The sequence below is a fragment of the Mesocricetus auratus genome, unplaced genomic scaffold (assembly GCF_017639785.1).
Source record: "Mesocricetus auratus isolate SY011 unplaced genomic scaffold, BCM_Maur_2.0 Super-Scaffold_100026, whole genome shotgun sequence".
Taxonomy (NCBI): Eukaryota; Metazoa; Chordata; class Mammalia; order Rodentia; family Cricetidae; genus Mesocricetus; species Mesocricetus auratus.
The window spans coordinates 23,916,815-23,941,078 of record NW_024429207.1 but is presented as its reverse complement, the minus strand read 5'-3'; the positions used below and the strand labels follow the sequence as shown (position 1 = coordinate 23,941,078).

At 36.2% G+C, this 24,264-nt stretch overlaps 1 protein-coding gene across 1 annotated transcript in view; it reads left to right on the top strand.

The window, feature by feature from the left end:
• Positions 1 to 24,264, top strand: part of LOC110340289 — a 93,030-nt gene that overhangs the window by 51,591 nt on the left and 17,175 nt on the right. The window contains exons 28-40 of the mRNA XM_040731735.1: positions 2,561 to 2,634; positions 4,824 to 4,917; positions 6,656 to 6,720; positions 8,009 to 8,102; positions 10,197 to 10,225; positions 10,317 to 10,386; positions 12,460 to 12,527; positions 13,433 to 13,526; positions 14,169 to 14,242; positions 15,488 to 15,684; positions 18,924 to 18,957; positions 21,365 to 21,428; positions 22,712 to 22,922. Coding sequence (XP_040587669.1) covers positions 2,561 to 2,634; positions 4,824 to 4,917; positions 6,656 to 6,720; positions 8,009 to 8,102; positions 10,197 to 10,225; positions 10,317 to 10,386; positions 12,460 to 12,527; positions 13,433 to 13,526; positions 14,169 to 14,242; positions 15,488 to 15,684; positions 18,924 to 18,957; positions 21,365 to 21,428; positions 22,712 to 22,922 — 1,168 coding nt within the window. The remainder of the gene's footprint in view (positions 1 to 2,560; positions 2,635 to 4,823; positions 4,918 to 6,655; positions 6,721 to 8,008; positions 8,103 to 10,196; positions 10,226 to 10,316; positions 10,387 to 12,459; positions 12,528 to 13,432; positions 13,527 to 14,168; positions 14,243 to 15,487; positions 15,685 to 18,923; positions 18,958 to 21,364; positions 21,429 to 22,711; positions 22,923 to 24,264) is intronic.

The window sequence follows — 24,264 nt, the reverse complement described above, 5'->3', positions numbered from 1 at the left end:
ATGTAATAAGATCAGGAATGTTAAAGGAGTAACAACCACATTGTGACAGGATTTAAGGCTGAATTCACAAAATTGAGCCTATACCTGCCACCCTTATTGTCCCAAGAACTTGTGGCTACACAAGTCTTAAGCCCTTGGTAATAATATATTATTATTATTATTTGCTAAACGAACATAGTGTTAAAGCAACAACTAATGACCTATTGCAAGACATATAAATTAGTGTATTTGTCAGTTCTCAGTGGTTTTTCAGACACAGCAGGGTTATACATGTAAACTCACAGTGGCTATGACAACATTCAAAAGACCTGTGCAAGTTCAAGCCACACAAAAATCCCTGCATAAAGAGAGGAAGTTGACAAGATATCCCACTCCTAGAGAAGGAGCTATTTAAATGAAAAGATGTTAGGAGAAGGAGAATAAACATTATTTAAGGTGTTATCCTGTCAACCACGGTCAAGGTCAATAGTGCCCCCATACACTCATGAATATATAAATAGGCAGCACAAATTAAAGTCCGTGGCTTAAAAATGATGACAGGCTGAAAAATTATAAATTATCAAACTTGTAAAAGAAGTTACATTGAGAGTGTCAGTGAGGTTACAAAAGTTTTGTTTAACATGAGAAATTTTAGGAAATGGAGGAATATTTAAAGAAGAGGGAACAAAGACTGAAATTTCAGGAAATTAAAGGAAGTAGTTCATGAAAGTGTTTTTAATGGACAATATGGAAACAAATTCTTTATAAGAGAACAGTTGTGTTATAAAATGTAGGAAGAGTACCAACAAGTCTAAGGTGAGTAGAACCAAAGCACCAACTTGTACCCACCATCATTGCTGGGAAGACACTGACTGAAGTATCAGGTCTTACAGAACCAGGCCTTCCTCACAGTAGGTAAATGTAAACAATTGTGGCCAGTTGTACATATACTTGAGTTAATATCATAGACTGTTTGGCTCTTTTCATTCATTGCTTCTCTACCTCTCTTGTCTTGCCTTTCATATTCCTAATCTTTAGCTTCCTAAATTACCTCTTTAGGAGATACCCCAGACAATACCTGTGTGTGATCATCACTAGCATGTTTGTTTATATCTAACACATTACAGAACATGAATATAGTAACAACTCAAGAAATAAATTTTGGAATAATATATATCATACACACCCAGACACACACAAAGATGATTAAAAAATTGTCCCCCTTAAGCCAGAAATAAGAGTTGGATATCTCCCCCTCTCAACAGTCAATAATTGCCTGTAGCCCTTCATCTAGGGGGGAGGCATTTGAAATATCCCCCAACTGGTTCTTTGGTCTTAAAATATTTCTTGGCTCTTTTTCTTCCATATTCCCAGAGCCTTGGGTGAATGGGTTGTGTCATAGTTGTGTCCGTTGGGCATGGCTTTCCTGAAGTTAGTTGCTCTCTGAATTTTGATCAGTTGTGTCCTTCTGTAATGGTCTCTGATTACTGTATAAAAAAGCTTCTTGAATGAAGGTTGAGAGCTACACTAATCTGTGGGTGTCAGGATAAGGGTTTATAATGAAGTTAGAATTCTTAGTGGTTTAGGAAAGTGACAGCAGTAGGTTGGCTTCCAGGTGTCAGGACCTCACTAGCCTCAGGTAGTTGACTAAGTTTAAAGTATCAGGCATGATTTTTTATCTGTTGAGAGTCCCTTAAGTCTAATTAGACAGCTGTTTTATATTGCCAAGGAATTGGTTTTCTAACTGCTTATCTAATATCAAGTGGTATTGTATATATACAATAACAGAGTAGACTCTGCAGGTTATATTTATAAAGTTACACACACACACACACATACTTATAAAAATAATAATTAAAGAAAAGGAAACCAAGAAGTTAATATGGAGAGAGTGAGGAGGGCACAGGAGGGGCCCGAAGAGAGGGTAGGGAGAGGAAAATGATGTAAGTACAGTACATTAATACAAAATAAAAATAAATTTAACAAAAAGGAGAATTTAGATATCCAAAGAAATAATTAATACCCCAAAGATAAATATTTGAAAAAAACGACCCCTCTTGGGTAGCTAAGGGAAAAGCACACAAGTTGAAGTAAAGAACGTGGATAGAACGAAGGAAGATGTCACAGTTTGTGCCAAGTCTTCTAAGAAGGTAGCCATTCTTCAGAGTAGTAGAGTGAAGGATTGTGGATATACTGCAAGTGTACATTTAATGAGATACAAGAAGTTGTAATTAAGAAAATGCCTGATAGAGTTTTAAAGTTGAGAATAGTGTACAGAGTGACTGTAATGAGTTTCTGTGTACCTACCAATTCTGTTCCCAAAGTTGTGCTAGATTCTGCTTACTCTAACCACTTAACTTTAGTATCATGCCTCCCCCTGTCTATTTGTTGTATGAATCTCTAGATAATTACATTTTCCAAGTCAGAAAATATCTAAGGGAATATTAAAATGAAATGCATGTTTTATTGTTAAATTAAAAACCCAATTCCTCATTACTTTCTTTTTAATCACCAGTTAAGTAGATGACCATGGTTTTATTTCACTTTTTAAAATGTCTGACTATTTATATGTATTTGCTAGGTGCCACAACAGTACAACTGAGGCTGGAGGAGGAACAGACAAAATGGAATGGCAGTGACAAGAAGCCGTGGAAGGTATTCAGGAGTTGATAGTTTTCTTTAAGATTGTTTTCATCAGTGAAGCTTTAACAGAGGCTGAGGCAGTTATAATCACTCTGTCCAAGAGGATAATGGGATCATGTCTAATATATAATATCTAATTTTTTAATCTTTTTCAATAGTGCCATACATAACATAACAGAATTTACAGTACCTGACTCCTCCTCAAACTTTTCCTTGGATTTGTTCCACAACCTTCTCTTATTGCTGGAGTTCTATTCCTATGACATCTTGGTACAGAGATAGACCAGAACTGAACTGGTGACTAAGTGGTTTAAAGCATGAATAGTAGAAGAACGATCCTTTCTGAGCCTGAGTAATACTATGATGATCATTCCCAATGATTGAAAATTATAACAGGATTTATGAATATAGGGATCTTTGGTGGCACATTTTTCTCAAAATCTCTTGACTCCAAAGAAACTGAACTTTGGTTTGACCTTTTGCAGACAAGTTGGTACTACGCCTTGTGGTCATTGATGACCATGTACTTAGCCTAGTATCTTACTATGTACTCAGCCGATTTAAGCTTAATTGGTCTTTTTGTTTTGTTTGTTTTTCGAGACAGGGTTTCTCTGTATTGTTTTGGAGGCTGTCCTGGAACTCTCTCTGTAGACCAGGCTGGCCTCGAACTCATAGAGATCTGCCTGCCTCTGCCTCCCAAGTGCTGGGATTAAAGCCGTGTGCCAGCAACGCCCGGCTTGCTTAATTGGTCTTAAGATAACAATTTAACCAGCCTCACTGTGCTTTGGATTTCCTACGCAATCAGGTTTATAACCGGAGCTAAATGTGCAGCATCAATATTAAGCTATGTAGTATTCCATTTCCCTGGACAGAATAATGTATGTGTTGTGGTAATCATTTGCTGAGAGCAACCAACATGTTAGTAATAATCTTTTTTTTTTTTTTTGGTTTTTTTCGAGACAGGGTTTCTCTGTATTGTTTTGGAGGCTCTCCTGGAACTCACTTTGTAGACCAGGATGGCCTCGAACTCACAGAGATCCACCTGCCTCTGCCTCCCAAGTGCTGGGATTAAAGGCGTGCGCCACCAACGCCCGGTGTTAGTAATAATCTTAAACAGTACATATCCTATAAATACTGGAAGCAATGTGTGGATACAGTTGATAATAGCGGTTTGCACTTTTGAGTTTATTCAAGGTTGACAAGGTGATTCCTCCCCTATTAAATATATCTGCGAAATGGGCCTTGTCCCTTTCCCGAGTTTTCTGTACTGTTATGACAAACACAAAACAAAGCCCCTTGTTAGGGACAGACACTATATAAACACAACACAGGCACAGACACAGACCAGACAGACTGGACACATAGAACAGGAGACAACAGACAGAACAGTAACAAACTACACACAGACAAAAGACATGGGAAGTCAAGTGGAGAATTCATGTTGGGGCTCACACTTGGTCAAAATACCAAGAAAGGAAATTGCCACCAATCATTTGTATTCTTATGCCATTTGGCACAAACGTGGCCCTCAGTGCTGTACCTTAGTTTTGAAAGTTCTTATGCTCCATCTCTTATTTATGATACATATAGTTTTCATTATTCTGTGTTAATTTTTAAAACTTACAAAGGATATGTAATTTTCTCATGCTTTTATTTAGCTGGTGAACTAACGACATTTTCAATATGACTTGGTCTCTGTGTGCAATCATATCTTTAGAGCTTTAATTCTATAACAATGATCACGGCAGTCCCAAGAGGACATGGCAGAAAGGCTCTTTTTCTTGTGCATTTCTTGCTTTGCAACAAAAAGCATTGCTGTCCATGCAAATCATCTCAGTGTCTCATCCTGTAACAGCAAGAGGAGAATAAGACTTGTTTTCATGTACATTTACAAAACTCTGATGGTTTGTGATTATTGCAAATACCAGTGAGACACTCTGAAGTGAACTTGCTTAAGGATGCACAGGGTAGACTCTTATATCGTCATGCCTCCTCTGGATAGTTATGGTCAATTACCAAGTGAAAGAAAATATAGGGTGTTTAGAGAGCGTATGTAAAGATCTGTTGTCAATTTTGTTTTGGTTTTCTGTGCATGCAACTTGTATTTATATGTAACTGATTTTGAGAGAGGAAATTGCCATGTTTTCCTGGAGTGTGCTTAGGGAGTCTGGGCAGCTCCTTACACATGCTCATTTTACCAGCCTGTCTTTGAGAGATTTCATTCAAAGTGGAGTGCTCGAGTGTCTGTGGGTCCCGGAGAAAGTGGAGAAAACACAGGAGCTGCTGTAAAGAAAGGTGAGAACTCTGTTAATAAAGGGTCATGGCAGGGAGTGCCCTGAAATAAAAGTTGGAGACATTATCTTTACCAAAGAAAGTTGCCTAAGAAATATTTAAGAATCCAAGTCCTACATGGCATCGGTGTCCTTGAGCTTCTGAAAGAATTTCCATCCAGATGTCAGTGGAGAAGCCTTCCTGGCATAAAGAGCATCAGGCTTTAAGGAAACAGAGGAGTGTTTGAGAAGGCTAAACAAGGATTGAGATCAGTGAAGTGACAACGAGTAAACACAGGGGAATCATGTGGGTGACTTCAGTGGAGATTCTGAAAATAAATCCTTTGCCAAATGAAGGATAATTGTGCTATAAATGTAGGAAGAACATAAGAGAGAACAACGAAAAGTCTCTCAGAGATGGGCAGTAGAACCAGCAGGGCCTTGGTTTCCCTCAGTGCAGGTAATGTATCAAGGAGACAAATACGAAGTCTTTTTTTTTTTTTTTGCTGAGAATCTGAAAATTACCTTTTTATTTTAATTCTAAATAGGCATTTTTTTCTTTTCAGTAAATGATGATAGGCAGCTATAGTCAAGTTGTGTATGTACTCAAGTTGTAAGAACAGTGGTTCCTTCTATGCAACCCTTCTCTGCCTCTCCTGCCTTCCACATGTCTGCACTTTGCTATTCTCACTCTATAGGAATCACCTTAGGCATCACCTGCACATGACCATCACTGAAACATTTGCTCATGTCCAGCACATTCCAGGACATGACCCAGTAAGAATTTAGTGAATAATGATGGAGCAAATAAAACACTGCTTACACAAAAAATGACCTCAAAAGGATCTGGAGAGATGGCTCAGCGATAAATAGCACTGGATCCTCTTGTAGAGCACCCAGACTCAATTGTAGTACCCACAAGATGACTCACAGACCTTTGTAACTTCACTTCTAGGGGACTGAATACCTGATTCTGTGCTCAATAGTCACCATCTGTGCACATGATGACAGATATGAATGCAGACAAAACAGCCATACATATAAAGTAATAATAATAACAATAACAACAACAATTTTAAAAATGGTCTAAATATTGTCACTTTTAGGTCACAAGCAAAAAGTTAGATATCTAAAGAAATACTTGGCACTTTAAATGGGAAGGAGACATTTGAAAAGGAATGAAACCCTAATGTAGTTCAGAGAAAAGCATGCATTTTCCTGGGGAGAGTGAGCCCAGGAAGATTTCACATCTTTTACTGAGTTTTATGAGAAGGAAGAGGCATAGCAGAGTACTACAGACACACATTTACAACACGAGTAAGAAGGTGTTTGCATAAAGAGGTGTCAGGAAAAGAAAGTAGATCTTTGACATAGTCTTCTCCCCAGGTAGAAATTACATGCAGTTTGGCCTTCTGGGATCCCACGTAGTTATCAACTCTGTTCCTATGTGCGTGTTCATTTCTGTTTACTGAGACAATTTATGTGTGCATCCTGGCATGTGTGCATAACATTGACGAGGTGCTTCTTACTCTGCGCCTATTTCGCAAATGAAATTCTTGATAGTTGTACACATTTCCTAAACAAGTAAATAAATATCCCGTTGAATGTTAAATTTAATTGAAATGTTTAATTGTTAAATTAAAGCCCAGCTTTTCTTTTGGCTTAGTTATAAAGGTTTTTAAATGACTGGTTATATAGATGATCATTTTTTTCCTGACTGTTCACATTGTTAATTTTAACCACTTGTGTGAATTTGTCAGTAGAATCCTCTGTATTATCTCCAATAGAAGAGCAAACAGAATTTCACGGCAGTGACAATCCACAGTTGGTATGTGAATATGAAAAATTCTTTTATACTGCTTTCTTTGATTAAAGAAATGGTCACAATCCAGGTCCAGTTATTCTGTGGACTGACCTAGAGAATCACCAAGAAGGTAATTTAATATTTTATTTGACACTTTAAAGCTATTTTCCAGTAAGTCATCTTTTAATAATCTGTAGGGACTAATGTCCATTCCTTATTCTTAGTAGCTTTTCATAGTGTTCCATTTCTGCTTAGGATGTAATAGTGACATATCTTGACACCAATCAACAGTTTCTAATAGCTTGCTCAACAGGAGGGAAGTCATGCTTGGTACCGGAAATCTAGCTGACTTCCCAGGGCTACTGAGGTCTTGGACCTTAGAGAAGACCTTCTGCTCCCACTTTAGTATCCCAGCATAGTTTCTAAATTCAATCTATATACTTGTTTTCATATGCACAGGTTAGTGTAATTCTCACTCTCCATCATATTCTTTTTGAAATGCTCAGTGGGGAAGACTTTCATATGCTAATATTTGTTTGTTTTATTTAACCATAACTCAAGGAAAGACTTTCCTTATGGCTAGGTCTTTTTTTGCAACCTATTTTGTTAGTAAAATAAATCAACTAAAATATTTCAGACTTTAATAACTAAAGGAAAACTCAGCATTTCATGGTATAATCTCATTTTGTTCCACATTTCTTCTTTCAACAAAAAGCGTTTCTGTCCTTAGAATTCTAAAGATGTAATTCTGTCATGGAGTATGAGAATGTGTTTAAATACATATTTTCATAAATGCTCAGATTTTTTGGGGGGACTGCAGATAAGAATTGTAATTTACTATGTAAATATGTATATTGATTCTACTCTGTTTATAAACATGTCCCCTCTTGTCTTTAGTGATCATTTAAAAACATGATAGTTTTTTATTCTTTGTGAATTTCATAAATACATACAATGTATTTTGATCATATACACCCCAGCATCTCCCACTGTCTCCTCTGTATCATGTACCTATCTCAACTTCATGTGATATTGTTATTTTTGTTTTTAGTAAAACCATGAGTTCAGTTATTGCTGTCCAGACACACATTGGTTTGGGACCATTTGATTCTCGTGGTTGATTTATGTAGCCAGAAATATGGTGAAGGTAAAATTTATTCAGAGAGCATATATTAGGATTCCCTTTGAATTTTGGTTATCCTTCAATACTTTAAGAATTTTAATGCTTTTAAAAGAGTAAATTAAGAAATTTTGGGGGGTAGAAATAACTAGGAAAATTTTATTTACTTCATTATGATACCAAATTCAACAGCATAACCTGGAGCAACTTCAACCCAAGTGGAGTGATCGGGTATGTGTGGAGACAAAACAAGGAGGGGACAACACAGATGCTGCTCAGATGACATGTAAGAGCTTTGTTTATAAAGTGTGGGGACTGAGAAATTCTATTCACTACTGGAAACTCCCTCCGGAATGTTTGCATAATGTCTCTTTAAATTGAGAGATTCACTGAGAGAGCTTAAGTATTATTTCAAATATCGGGGTTTTTAAATGAGTTATATCAGGAAATGAGGGCTATATAAAGGAAAAGAATGAGGCTTAAAAAGGCAGAGCCTACAGAGAAATAAAAGAACGAGAATGAGGTAGGGGTATACAGTGGAGCTTGTGAAAACAAGATGTTAAGGGGATAAAAGGCTGTCCACGATAGAGGCAGGAAGGGGAGAGTGGAAGTATTGCATCACATCTGAGAAGCAAAGTAAGATGCCCCCACACTTCTTGTCCTCCTCTCTTTGGAGAAAGCATTGAAGGACTACATCACCAGGCTGCATCGAACTAGTTTTCATTTACAGAAGATAAACACAAACATCTACACTCACCTATGCATGTACATACACATGCGTTAATGTCATGGGCAAGTGGTCATACTTCGTAAGATATTTTCACATAGGCCAAAATGAGAACATAGAATTAGCCATGACATGGTCAGGAATGCCATTAACAGATCACAGTTGATAGTAATAAATTATGGCTTTTCTGTATGAGAGAGATTGTAGGTGGAAAAAAAAACCTAGGCTGGATCCCAAAACATAGATATTTTATACAAATCTGGAGGGAACTCCTTATTGACCCGAGCCTCTCAAATGTCTATGAACAGGCTGCTGTGACCCCTGTATAAAGTACACATTCTGAGTCAGCAGCTCTTGGATTGCATGTTTGTCAGTTCTCATGGGCTGCAGATGTTGTCTATGTGATTCTCTTAAAGGAACCTAAGAACACATGAAAGTCTCAGGGATCAACCACTCAAGATGCACAATAATGACAGAGTAAAGCACAAATCTGCCATCGATTCTAACCGCTTCTGTCCACAGAGAAAGGAACACAAAAAGGGAAAAACTTTCAGATCAAGTCTTTAAAGGAAATAAATGGAAACTGTAAAGAGCAACATCCTACAGACTACTTTAAAAATGAAACATTGCCTATGGGAAAGGAAGAAAGATAGAAATAGAGAATGAAAACTTGGGAAACTATAGAGAGCATTTTGAAGAAGGTGATGCTACATTTATGTTGAATTCAGACTCACCACTCGGGGGAAATTTGGTAGGAAAAGGCAGTGAAGTTCAGCCACTCAGTTCTCTTGTCCATCAATGTGACACATGAAAAAAATGGGACTCCCTTAAAGTCAATGTCACAAACTGGAAAGCAGCAGCTTCAGTTGTTTTGACAGAATAGTCAGGTTCTTTGTAATTTTGTTGTATGTTGAAAGATGTTAGAAAATTCACATTATGTGCAGCCAATGTAATTATAGAAAATTAACTATATCATTCATTTACTTATCTCATTATTTACTTTCTAATAAATGCTCTCCTGATTTCCAATGTAGAAATTTAGTAATTTCAGAATGATTTTTAAAAAATGTCTTATGTTTTATTGTGACAGTTGTACATTAGAGGCAAAAACCTAGGTTTTATGTTATAGTTTAGGCTATATACCTTCTACAAGGTGCTTACTAAAAGTTCCTATAAACTAAAGGAAATGAAATAAATTAATAATATCCTCAAATGCATGCAAAATTGAACATTTTATGCTTTAGTATTCTACAAGTAAACATCCAAGATGATTACATTGAAAAAAATTTGGAAGACAATTAATCCATTCCAGTGAATGAACATTTATGACTGATTTTGCTTCCTAAATTGCAATAACATGGCGAAACCATAGAATTCCATAGTATAATGGCCAGTTTACTTCCAATTAATTTTGAACACCACATTGTTGGCTCTCTTTTCATCTTAGTAACATTCATTTTCCCCACTGGATTTCAATTTTGTTTCTGTTCTCATCAGACAGAACAGGCAATGTGAAAATAAACTGAGTCCCAGTCTTAAGGGAGCTATTCCCAGTGACCACTATAATGGTGATTTTCCACACTAATTCAGTGTAAAATTCTGATTGACTTGCCATGATAATATATAATTAGTTACGTGTCTCTCATTTTTCAGACCCTTCTGATGAACATACAGAATCTAAGGTAATAATGTTTGCATTTCATTGTGCATCATTAACTTCCCAACATATGACATACAAAACATCATTAAATATCTTCTTTCAAACCCATGCAGACTACCATTAAAGAGCAAGATTCTGCACCTGCTGAAGACTCAACAACGAATCATGAAATACTTATGTCAGGTAAATGTAGAAATGGGAATTTTTCTTTAACAAGTGCTTCTGAGTATTTGATATAATCAGTCTTTGAATCCAAATTCTTTAGCTCTTCAAATTTTATAAAGGCATTTTATGTAAATAATTCAAATATCATTTTGAATGATCTTGAATTACACACAAAGAAATCGTGTTTTCAAATGATGGTGTACTTTTTAAATTCAGGCTGGACACACTGTGTGCTGACTAAACTTCATGTAATTTCTATACTATAAACTTCAGTTTTCTTTGGCCATCATGGTGTCTGGTCTATAGCAGGTGTCCACATGATGTGTTAATTTAGTTTTCCCTATGGTAAAACATTAACAGTATATTTTACAGAAGCTTTTCAATAATCCTCTAGAATAGTTACAGCCAGTAGCAAATTTAAACTCAGATACTCACACAGTGTACTTATCTTTTCTCCTTTTCCCCTGCCTGGGCTGCTTTTCTTCTGATTCCTTTGTGATTAGAGTTCTCTGTTGGCTTGTTTATTCATTTACCTATTTTTCCCTAGTGCCCCTCCCATGCTTTTGTTATTATCTTAACAGTATACTAAGCTCTACTCCATGATACTATTTTTGGTGAGCCTGTTATATGCAAGAAGCAGACATCTCTGAGAAATCTTCAAAGTATTCCGCAAACACATACACACATACAGAAGAAAACATCAAAGTACACAAATCAGCATCATCATTCATACATATGATAATGCTAATAGCAGCACCTAGGGATCATAGTTTATATTTCCACTCTTTAAATGAAACATTTTATGGGCTTATCTTTAGTGACTTTATACTTGGAGAGACTATGGAAACATACTCGGTTTAGGACTGAATTCTTTTTAGATAGCGCTTTCTTTTATTAAACCATTTCTCACCACTTTTCAACATCCACCCATTATTTTTCCTTTCACATTTACAGTTACCTATGTCAGTTGAAAAATGAATGCTAACCACTCCAATAATTTATTTCTAATAATTTTAAGGTTCTACATATAATTTGCATGTTGACTCCTCCTCTGTCTTCCATTTTCAAAGTTATTCATTCAATTTCACTAATAATTATAATACAAAATAGTGACTTTCATTTTAATAGTTTAACAATGCATACCTTATTTTCATTCTCCCCCTCACCACCATCCCTTTTATTTTCTCTTTCTTTCTTGCCTGTCTCCTTCTTAATCATAAAAAGTAAACTCTAAGTTTTTATCATACAAATCCCATTATCTCTCTCATTCTATCCTAATAATCCACTGATGCAGAATTTAAAAACAATTAAGGCAAATATAGTTACTTAGGAATTCATGACTTCATGGCAAAGGCAAACAGGAAATTTAAGCAAATAATGATCACTAATGTTAGAATTGTGGTTACAGCAGAAGGAGTGGAGGAAGTCAATGAGGAGAACCATACAGATGATGTCTACTGAATGTTCTATTTATAAGCTGGATAGTGGATCAATTTGTGCTCATTGTATTGCTATTTAAATTATACATGCATGTAGTTTGGTATATATCTCAATAAAATTAAAAACAGAAAGCACAGACACAAAAGTCCCAACTGTGAGATATCAAAAGCCCTTAACAACATCTTAGATAAAAGAGCTGTAAAATTTAAGTATTGAGATAGCAATTTGTAGTGAATGTCTTGGTAACTAATGTATTTTCTAAGTCAGTGAATGTCAAATTGACAATTAAGCTTAATTGGAGGATTTAATTGAGAACGTAAAATTTTTATTTTTATTATTTTTAATTATCTTTGCTAATATATAAAATTAAAATAAAGTTATAACACTTCATACTGTTCCTTTCCTCCCTTGAGCTCCTCCAACCTCTTCCATGTTTCCTTCTACTCTTTCTCTAATTGATGGTCTCATATTATTATTATTTTTTACACACATATCTGTATATATGTATATGCTACATGCATAAATATATAATATATAGATATAACCTACTGAGTCTGATTTTGTTGTACAACTCACTATATATCTACCTTTTAAAGTCTCATTGTATAAATGGTTTTCATTCTTTAAGTATGTATATTTGTGTTTTGTCAGAAGAAGACTCACAAATGGAATCAGAGGAAAAGCAAAGAAGTCATAGCTATGAAAATATTCAGTCAATTGTATGTAAATATTCAATTTATTTTTATACTGATATTTTAGTAAATAATTCATCATAGGCTAAATTAATTTATATTTCAGAGTTTAAAGATGTTTTATATAATTAGTGGACCATAACAAAAATTTAATTTTAAAAATATTTAACTAGCAAGAAATTAACTAGTTGTAAAAATTTGCACTTGGAATCAGTAGCTTACAGGCAGTAAAATGTTATTCTGGGGTGTGTTCAGTAGGTTATATTATTATTCAAAACAATTGAGTCACTGGACTTTTTCTAGATATTTATTGCTGCAGAAAAGCAAGTGAAATTAATATATTCACATGTATATTTTAAGTATCCTCCATTTATGGACTGTAAATAATAATTATGTATTCTAAGTTACCAGCTACTACTATTGCTTTTTCTATTCCTTCATCCTATGTAGTGAGATATCCATCCTCCCATCCCCCCACCCTGCACCCGTAGCACTGACCACACCTGTTTGGGCATGGTCAAAGGTCTGGAAGTGGGGGAGGGCAGGAATAGGTCTGGGGTCCTGAGCCTAGCTTGCTCTCTTCCTCCCAGTTGGGTCACAGAGAGCAGCCTGGGTGGATCCTTGGAGCTGGAACTTGTGGAGGTCATCTGTTTCTCATGTAAAACACCTTCTCCCCGAATAAAATTATATTATCCTATATTGTGCATAGTCCCGTGAATCTTGATACATGCATCAATAATCCTATTTCCAGTTTACACAGTCATCCAATGAAATTAAAAACCAACTTGATCTAGGCAGCACATGTGATTTTCTCTATTGTGTTTGGTTTTAAGTTTGCATGAATACATGCTTATAAAGTAGAAAACTTAGATTTTAGCTACAAAGTAATGAGTAAATATCCATGCAAATCACTACTGTCATTCATCTTCCAGCATATATTTAAACATCTTCAACCAAAGGGTAAGGATAATTTATCCATGACTATGGATCAAAGAAGCAAGAATATTGTAAGTGGAGAAGAGAAAGGTAAGAAGTGTGTGCCATGTATAAATCATTTGAAAGATGTATTTAGTAAAGACAAGGGGAGTGATACATTCCATTTGTTAAAGAAAGTTGCCTTTCAGATGCGTATAGAGAAGTGTGCTGGAGCATGTGGTAAACATACTCCTCATGAAGTTTCAGTGACACTTTAAGTTTAGAGTAACATGACAGGTGGTGAATTATGACTACATTTCAAGTGTGTTTAAAGTAGAAGCATGGAAAGTGGGAAAAGTTGAGTATAGTGAGCCAATGGAAGGAAAGTTGATGGATGTTGAGAGAAGAAAAGTGAAACAATCTTTTTAAAATTTTATATTATTTTTTCATTATTCCCCTCTGTCCCACCCCCCTAACCTACCCAACCCTATCCCTCATGTTCCGTGAAATAATCCTTTGATACAGAAATGCCGAGTATTGGATAAGTGTGAAGTATGTATGGAGAGGATGTCTCCCCTATTCTTGTCTTCCTCTCCATTGGGAAAGTACCATGAGTTGAAGTAAATTATATTGCAGAACTGTATTTTTGTTTATTGTAGGTGACTATAAATATGTGTTCAACCATATATATTAAATCAATGACTATATATATGTATATATATATAATTTTAACTGTGAATATTTTTTTGTCAGCAGAGCCAGACTTAGAAGTGGCATCAGGGGATGATCAAAACAGATGTTATAGAAGTGAGAGTGATCAATCGTTGGTATGTAGATATTTAAGTCTAAGTATCTCCTTAAACATTGTTTTCTCTTTTAAATATTGCATTATAGAACAAACAGGATTACCTTGTAAACTTCTCTGCATAAAATATATAATAATTTAATTAGTTATAAGTCTTAAGATAAACTTATTTCAACCCAGAGTAATAATTAATGATTATTATTAATCTTTTATCCACTCTTTAGTAGACAGTAGAATATATTAAAATTGGGGTTAATGCAGATAGTGCATATAGATGTGAAACACTATCACCATATACACTGTCTTAGTTAAGGTTTCTATTGCTGTGAAGAGACACCATGAGCATAGCAACTTTTATAAAGTAAAAAAAATTGCGGTGGCTTACATTTTCAAAGGATTAGTCCATTATCATCATGGTGTGACAGTGGTATGCAGGCAGACACGGTCCTGGAGAAGGAGCTGAGAGTACTACATCTTGATCCACAGGCAAAAGGGAGTGGTCTGAGACACTGAGCATAGCTTGAGCATAGGAAACTTCAAAGCCCACTCCCACAATGACATACTGTTCCAATAAGTTTCTATCTCCTATTAATAACACTCCCTATGAGCTTATTGGGGCCAATTACTTTCAAACTACCACATATAGTTTGAATTAAAATATAATAATTTCTGTTTTCTATTGTTGTTACTAGATTTTTGTTGTTGGTGTTTTGAAACAAGCTTTCTCTGTGTAGCCCTGGCTGCACTAGAACTTTCTCTGTAGACCATGATTGTCTTTAACTCAGAGATCTGCCTGCTTCTACTTCCTGAGTGCATGGATTATAGGCAGTGACACCACTGCCAAGAAATGTTCTTAGATTTTGTCTCTATACAATGTTTGCAAACTCTAGTTACTGAATTTTTTATATGCCAACTTCTGATAAACTTGCTTTTGTTTTTCTTCTTCTTCTTTCTCTCTTTTTTTGGCCAAATATAACCTAAAAGATTGAGTCTAAAGTCTACAAGTTTGAGAGTTTACTGATTGACTCTAAAGTTTTGGAAAACTAACTTCTATAATTTTGTGAGCACCTTTATTTTATCTTTTGACATATTAGTTTCTAAATGAAAAAAGGATCAAAAAAGAAAATGGGGAGGGAATAATAACCTTAATAGAGAATTGGGAAATATTCATTTGTTACTGATGCTCCATAATGTGACAGTTCCAAATTTGGGTTTTAACAAAAATGCAGGAAGGTAAGAAAGGTGCACTTGTGCCTTTTTGTTGAAGGTTGAAAAAACAAAGACACATGGAGCAAGCAATGGAGTAGACATAGCAAAATACCCCTGTGAAGCTGCTACCTCTTTTACTGCTTCTGCTGATGCTGGTATTGCTGCTTCTGCCCTGGATGAACTAGTTCTACAAAGAATACCTGGAGAAATAAAAAACCAGAGATTTCTTATTAAGGAGCATGCAATGCATGATGGGTAAGAACATGATATTTAGTAGTAGATAATTGTTATTGTCCTATAAAAATTCTAATTTGGGATAATTTTCATATGATAAGTTTTATGCTTTTACTAGTGCATAAATTATATTGTTAAGGATTTTATTCAAAAGGTAATAATGAGGGTTGTCATAATGGCTGGTTTTGTATGTCAGCTTAATATAAGCTACAGTCATCAAAGAGGAAGGAGTCTCAGTTGAGGAAATTCCTCCTTGAGAACAGTTTTAAGGCATTTTCTCAATTAGTGGTTGATGGGGGAATGTCCAGCCCATGGTGGGTGGTACCATCTCTGGGCTCCTGGTCTTGGATGCTATAAGGAGGTGGGCTGAGCAAGCCATGGGAAGCAGACCAGTAAGCAGCACCCCTCCATGACCTCTGCATCAGCTTCTCTCTCCAGGAGTTCCTGTACTGACTTTTTTCAGTGATGAGCAGTAATGTGAAAGTGCAAGACAAATAAACTCTTTTCTCCTTATGGTGCTTTTTGGTCATAGTGTGTTTCATTGCAGCAATAGAAACCCCAACTAAGACAGTTGTCAAATTTGAAGAAAAAGACATTCTCATAGATGGTTTGTAAATAAAGAAGTCTTATGTAATTTCATATTACATATGAAACTTGTTCAATATATGCTATAGGCAATATATGAATGAGTGTGCTTTATTCAGTAGAACTTTATTTTATACAGTTTAAACACAGGCTTCTATTGCTGTGATAAAACACCAGGACCAAAGGCAACTTCAGGAGGAAAGGGTTTATTTCACTCATAGTTCCATATAACAGGTCAGCATCAAAAACAGTCAGGGCATGAATTCAAACACAGTAGGAACCTAGAGATAGGAGCTGATGCAGAGGTCATGGGGGAGTGATGCTTACTGACTTGCTCCTCATGGTTTGCTCAGCCTGTTTTCTTGTAGAACCCAGGACCACAAGCCTAGGAGTTACACTGCCCACAGTGAACTGGGACCCTCACATCAACCATTAATCAAGAAATGCCCCAGTGTTGCCTAAAGGTACCCCAGTGGAGGCATGTTTTTCAATTGTGGTTCTTTCTAGATAAATGTACTTTTGTGTCAACTTGACAAAAACCAACCAACACCCACCACTTTTTTTCGGTGCATAAGCAACACACATAAAAACTGAACAACAAAAATGGAAACAGAAGACTGTATATAGCCTACAGAGTTGGGCTACATTGCTACACTGTGCTAAATGCAAAATGATGGTAATGAAATAAAATGTATTTTTAATGATGTCATCACCCATGTATAAGATATTTTGCTATGTATTACACTGAGTTTTCCACAGTGACTCCATGTACATTTTACACAAGCTCAAACTTTAAATCACTTATTTCCAGAACTTTTCATTTTCATTCTTATTACACATACTTCACATAAGTATGGCATCTACACTATTCTCAAACCCACCTTTATCTCCTCTCATGCTCTATTACTCCAATTTTTTTTAGTTTTAGTTTTTTTTATTTTCCAGTTTAAATTTAGATAAGAAACAAGGTTGCTTCACAAGTCAGTTCCAGGTCCCTCTCCCTTTCCCTCCCCTCCTCCCGTGCCCTCCCCCCAACCCCCCCCCCCGTTATCCCCTCATTCCCCCAGGGAGGGTGAGGTCCTCCATGGGGGTGTCCATAGTCTGTCATTTCATCCAGGGCAGGGCCTAGACCCTTCCCCAAGAGTTCAAGGTGAGAGTGCACCTCACATTGTTCTATGGGAGTCCAAAGTCCGTGTGTATACTTGGGATGGGTATTGATCTGCTGCCCAAGGCTCAATAGATTACCTAGGCCTCCTCACTGACACCCAGATTCAGGGGTTCTTGATCAGTCCCATGCTGGATTCCCAGGCTGATGCCTGGGATTCAAGAGTTAACCTTTGTCTGGTCAGCTGTTTCTGGGGGTTAAACCAGCCCAGTCTTAATCCCTTTGGTCATCAGTCCTCCCTCTCTGTTACTGGCTTTCTATTACTCCAATTTATGACATATTATTGCTAATTATCACTGATATGTATGCACATACACTATATATGTATATGTATGTATACATGTGTATGTACAGACTTTTGAGTCTGTTCAGCACTGCTCATGTATGCTGCCCATGTAGAACTAGACAACCCATTTGGGAATTTGTTCCTGAATGAAACTGATTATTTTCTTATCAGCCATTGACCATCTATAGTTCTTGACCTAAGGGTGAGAACTTGTGGATTTCCTTAGTCCATGGAAGCAGGGGCAGGCTTGATTATTAACAGTCATTTTTTTCTTGATAATAGAACAGAACAGTATAGTCAACCCCAAAGGATGAGTCCATGCCAGCATATTCATGCTGCGAAGTTAAGATGAGGACAAGAGATGCTAACAATGAAGAGTTTGAGAATGTGGTCATTATGGAAGTCTGAATATAGGAGATAAGTGCAGCCAATGCCAGAGAGAAAAATTATCATGAAAGGCAGTAGAGAACCTATAATAATCAGAGAGAAATATGGGACTTAGTGAAATGTCTTTTTTTTAAACTGGTAGCTTTCAGATTATGTTTGCATGATGTTAGAAAGAAAGCATTTAAGGGGAATACGGCTATTATTCAGTTCCATTTGTATGTCCAAGCACAAGAAAGCTCGATACATTCCCCCTAAGGATTTCTGATAAGCTAACTGATTCAGTTCATATCTTTACATAGTAAGAGGATGTTTTCCATTCTGATTTCATTAAGAAGTGCAACAAAGCTTTTAGTGTATCGTGTATCACACGCTGTGTAGACAGAATTCTGAGATATGAATTCTCATTTGTAATTGACCAGATGTTTGTATTTGGGCAAATTGCTTGATGTTTCTTTGTCTAGATTGTTGCTTTATAAAATACCTAACCCATCTGCTATCTAACAGAATTGAAATTAGTTCAACACATTTATAGTAATTAGAATAATTAGAATAATAGGCTGTAATTGCATAGTCGATCCTGAAAACCTACTTCTTAACATTGTTATTAAATTGTTTCCTTCATGTAAGGAATTAAGCAATATTTTTCAAATACATATTATTGTTTGTAAAGTTCAATTGAAAAAAAATCTCATTTATTGCTGTCTATTAAAATGCAGATAACATTATGACTTTCTAATATATACTTAATAAATAAGATAGTTTAAATAATTAATTTTATATATTATTCTTATTTTATATGTTTATAATTTTTCTGAAATTAATTTGTCCTTCTTGTAGACCCCGAAAGAAAACATCTAAGAAAAAGCATAAGGTATTGTGAAGAGAATAAAAAGTACATCTTTACTCACTGTGTTATAGAAAAGGCAGTGAAATCTTAAAAACTCTAAGTGAAAATACATCATAAAACATAAAGTAAAGAAGTATAAAAAGCCCCAAACCCGTATACATCAGGATTCTCAACATTTGCAAGTCCAAGGCAGGGGGATTCAATGAGTGTGGATCCCGATGACAGTATATTGTGAGTTCTAGGCCAGTGTGGGACACAGGTAAAGATCCTGTCTGAAAACACAAAGAAAATAAAAAGTAAAGAGAATATGGAATTCTTTTGTCTAAAACCACCTGTTTTAAAATTATGCTATGAAAAAGTAGCTATTGAGAAAGCTATCTATTTTATTTTTAAATTCTGTAGGGAAACCAGGAGCATTGACAATAGACTGTAATGTTTGAGTTCTATGGCACCTTACTGGCCAACAATTCCCAAAGAAGAAACTCATTCCTGACACTGGACTTTTAAGCTGTTAATTTCTGGTGTCTAGAAGGATGGCGTTGCTATGTTATCGGGTAGCTCTATTTTAATTCTCCCTATATATGGAAGCATATACAGTAGTAGGTTTGTATATTTCCTTTTGAAAGGTCCTTAGTATTATTTATCTCTGCCCAAGTTCCCCTTTTCTACTCTTCCCTTTGCTTCTCAACCCCATTTTAACCCTTCCTGTTTAATATTCCACTGTGAACACTTTATATCTAAATTTTCTAGCTCTTCTCCCTTGAAAGCACCTGGCCATGGCCCTCAATAATTCCCTGAGTTCTTTGAGTATTCTAAATTCAACACACATACTTGAAAGTCAAATCTAACATCCACAGATTAGAAAGAACATCTGGTATCTCTCTTTTTGTGTCTGGGTTACTTCACTCAGAATGATTTTCTCCAGTTACATCCATTTACCTATGAATTTCATGATGATATCTGTCTTAACAGCTGAATAAAATTCCATTGTACAAATGCACCACATTTTCAATATCCACTCATCAGCTGACAGCCATTTAGGCTGTTTCCATTTCCTATCTATTGTGAGTAGAGCAGCAATGAACACGAGTCAGCAAGTATCATTAGAGCAGAATGTGGAGCCCTTGTGTATAGTCCAGAAAGTTGTATAGTTGGATCTTATGCTCCTTGAGAAACTTCCACACTGATTTACATAGTTGTTGCACCAGCTTGTCTTCCCACGAGCAATGTACAAATGTTCCTGTTTCTCCACATCCATTTGCTTTGTTGACCTTAGCCATTCTGACTTGAGATGAGTTCTCAAATAAAAGTTGCCTTTTCCTAAGACACCAGTTACTTGAGTCATAGAACATGACACAGTCATCCCTAGTGGTTAGCTTTCAAAGTGCCACTGAAGGACAGATGAAATCATCAACCTGATTTAGCTGTGAACCCTGTGAGCTACAATCATGACTGCTTGGCAAGATATGCCCATTGGTGCAACAGTGGCTCTAACATCATAGAACCCATATCTACTTTCTGATTGCGTTTAAAGTTTGCTTCATGAGACAAAGCCCACACCAGCAAAATTACTGGCCCAAGAACTTATGGCTAGCTCCATCAGTAGGTCCAAAGCCCTAGGGAAGAACCTACTATTAATATGCTATTAAATGGGCATACTACTAAACTGACTCCTAATAACTCATTGTCATGCTCACAGATCAGTGTACCCCTCAACCTTTGTCCAAGAAGTTTCTGTTTGCAATAGATGTTGATTAGCACAGTGACCCAAGTCAGGCTATTGTGCAATGAATGAGAGACTGCAGAATGTCCAACCTCACAGGGAACATACATACCTTAATCCCACTCCCAGTGCCCCATAGTCATTTCAGAAGAGGATCAGAAAGGGTGTAAGAGCCAGAGGTGTTGAGAACTACAAGGAAACATTTTCTAAACACAGGAGGGCAGTTTCACATATGAATTCACAGCTGTTGTAGAAACATGCATAAGACCTGTGTGAGCTTAAGCCAGACTGAATCCCAACAGGGAGAGGGCAGTTAGGTATACAGTCTCACCACTAGCTGTGATGCTACTGGCAATCACTAGTTGCTGGGGCAGACAGATTCTTTTAAGAGGGTAGCCCCTGGTTGTGGATGGGGGCACATGTAAGAAGATTTGGGCAGCACAAATTGACTTGAAGGATTAAAAAACAAGCTTGAAAAGTTGGGTGGGTAGGGAGGGAAGGTGAGTCTGGGAAGAGTTGGGGGAAGAGGTAAATATGATCAAAACACATAGTATGGCATACTTAAGGTACTAATAAAATGTATCAATTAAAAAAGATTTCTCTTCAGGGGCTTCTTTGACTTTGTTCATGTAAATCAAGTGATCACTACCTTTGTACATTATGGGGTATGAATATCAAAGACATTTTTACATAGTATTTATCTTTTAGATAACAAAAGAAATAAGAGCTATGGGTGACACAACTCAATCATCTAAATCAGTCTCAGAGGATGGTGAGTTATTTAGATTAAAAAATACTTTAAAGTTAACTTTATTAGGATATGTATGTGAAGCAGCTGTCTGGTCACCTTTTTTCAGGGTTTTCACTATTCCAGATACTCCACATTCCTACTGAATCTTTTCTTCTTTCTCTTTTCTCTTCTCTCTCTCCCTCCCTCCCTTCCACCCTCCCTCCCTCCCTCCCTCCCTCTCTCCTCCTTTCTTTTTCCCCTCCTTTCTTTTTTCCTTCCTTCTTTCCTCCCTTCCTTCCTTCCTTCCTTTCTTTCTTTTTCTCTATTTCTTTCTTTCATCAGTGGGAGTGGAGTCCAGGTCCTGTGCATAGTATGCAAGTCATCTATCATGGAGCTACATCTCTAACCTCCTTATGAACTTTATAATCAGCTTGCTAATTCATTCTTCTAGCAACTTGGAGATTTCAAATTTTAATAATGAATCTTTAGAGTCCTCAACAAAATTTACCTCTTCATTTTCATAAATTGGATTTAATTTTGTCAGAAATATTTTCATCTAATCTCCCTAGTCTGATAGAAACTTTTTTTTAGTAAACCTGGGCTTTGGACAGTCTAGGTGAGGGCTCTTCCTCCCATTGAGCCAGCCTCAGTGCCAGAAGCTCTTACTGGTTTTGCTGCCCTCAAACCTGGGATCCTTCTATGTTCAGTTCCTGAACACTGAGATTATACAAACATTCTCATCTTGGCTGTCTTCTACAATTCCTTCTTCTGTATCTTGTCCTCAAATCCCTCTTACAGCAGGGAGCTTTGGATTTAGGAATGCATGCATTGTTTAAACTACCTGAAGTCCATTGTTTTGAAAATTGCTTAAAGCACTGTATTTCCTGTTTGTTTGTTTGTTTCAAGTACTAATGTTAATCAGGACACTTTCTTCACATTAGGTAGAAACAGATCATAGAATTCTGGCCAACTTTGTAGACAGTCTAGAATCCTTTTTACCATCTGCCTAGCTGTTTCAGGTTCATGAGATATCTTCTTGTGCACACTGCAGATAACCTTATTTGATTACAGAACTCTTGTGATTTTTTTTTTGGTGCCACAGTTATCCATATGGTCATTAATCTGTCTTTTCTACTGGACTCTACACTAAGAACATGGATCTAGTCTGTTCTTTTTACAGCATTTACTTTACTGTAATTTGCATTAGAGGCACTCAGTCTACATCTATTCAGAATATAAATGAAGGGAGGTCAAAATGTACAGACATTGCTTTACACAGACAAGGCATTAATGTATTTTATTTCATATGTTCTTCCTTCATCCAGATTATGGAAGCTCGTTAAAAATACAGGACTCACTTAATCTATACAATGCATTAGTAGATCTTAAAAAAATGAACAAAATACTTACGAAAAATAATAAAAAATTGGAAAATAAGAATAATGCTCTACAGAAGGAAATATCAGAAACAAGAGAGGAGATATCAAATTTACAAGATGAAATCGTGAAATGGACTGAAGAGTTCAGGAACCTGAGGTCTGACACCCTACTTTGAGAACCTTATGTTACAGATATGGAGAGGGAGTCTTGCAATTACTGTCCTTCTAGAGTTTTGCAGTAGAAAAATTCTGTGTCTTATGGATCAAGAAATTGCTGAGAATAATAAAACAAATCAATATTCATGGATATCACTAATAATTAGATATATTCTCTTTAAAATACCCATTTTAATAGATATCCTTTATATTGAAAGTTCACTATTTATCACACGGTATTGTGTGGAATTTTTATTGTATCAACTTAGAAATAATTCAGCGAGTATTATCATTTGGATAAACAATTTTCTACACTCTAAATTATTTACTTTTAATGAGTTCATCAATATAGAATCATGTATTTAAAATATAGAACATTTAAAAATGCCTTTGATCAATATTTCTACACTTTTTCAAGTAAGTTTATATTCCTTTATAATTCTACCCACAGAGCATGAAACGGTCATTTTAATATTTTGAAACTTTACTTAAGGAATATACTTTTTTATTGTTGTGCTGAAAATGAAAATCAGGCCCTTCTGCATGCTAACCAGGACTAAAAGTTACACAAATAATGGGCTTATTCTAATCACCACACATCAAATAAAAAGTAAAGTGGGAAACAATTACTGACAATTCAGCAGCACTTTCATATATAGATTTAAAAAAAAGATACCTTTATTTTTCAAGACAGGGTTTGACCTGCCTCTGCCTCCAGAATTAAAACAAATTCTATATAAAGTGAGGGCATGACCACTCCAAGGTATTGCTGAGGAGAAGGTTTTTTATTGTAGATATGAGAGAGAGTACAGTCAGAGACATCTGGAAGAGTCCAGAACATGAACATGACCAGCACCCTGATAGGAGGGGTAGAGAGAAGAGTGAGAGAGGAAAATCAAGGGAAATGGGACCAAGAGTGAGGGGGCAAAAAGAGAGAAGGAGCCAAGGGGTATGAGAGCTATAGAACGTGGCCAAGATGACAGGATTATATGGAAATAAGGAACTATGGGAAGAGAAGCCCATGAGCTGGAGAAGTTTAGGGCAGCAGGAAGGGTGACAAGAACTGGGAAGAGGAGTCACAAGTATGGAGTGTGCCTGGAGACCATCACATACTTTGGTACGCTCATAGGCACCACAGTTAACCATTTGCCCTAAGTTTCTATTGAACCTGACACATGCCAATAGGCCTGTGTAGCTGTTCTATATTGAGAGAGCACATGATATTTAATATTGGTTTAATTATTTGTTATTGACTTGTTCCAAGTGGGACTTTTAAGTTTTTCATAAAATACATCATAATCAACAAAGTAAGTTAAAATCGTTACAAAAAAATCCCCAAAAAC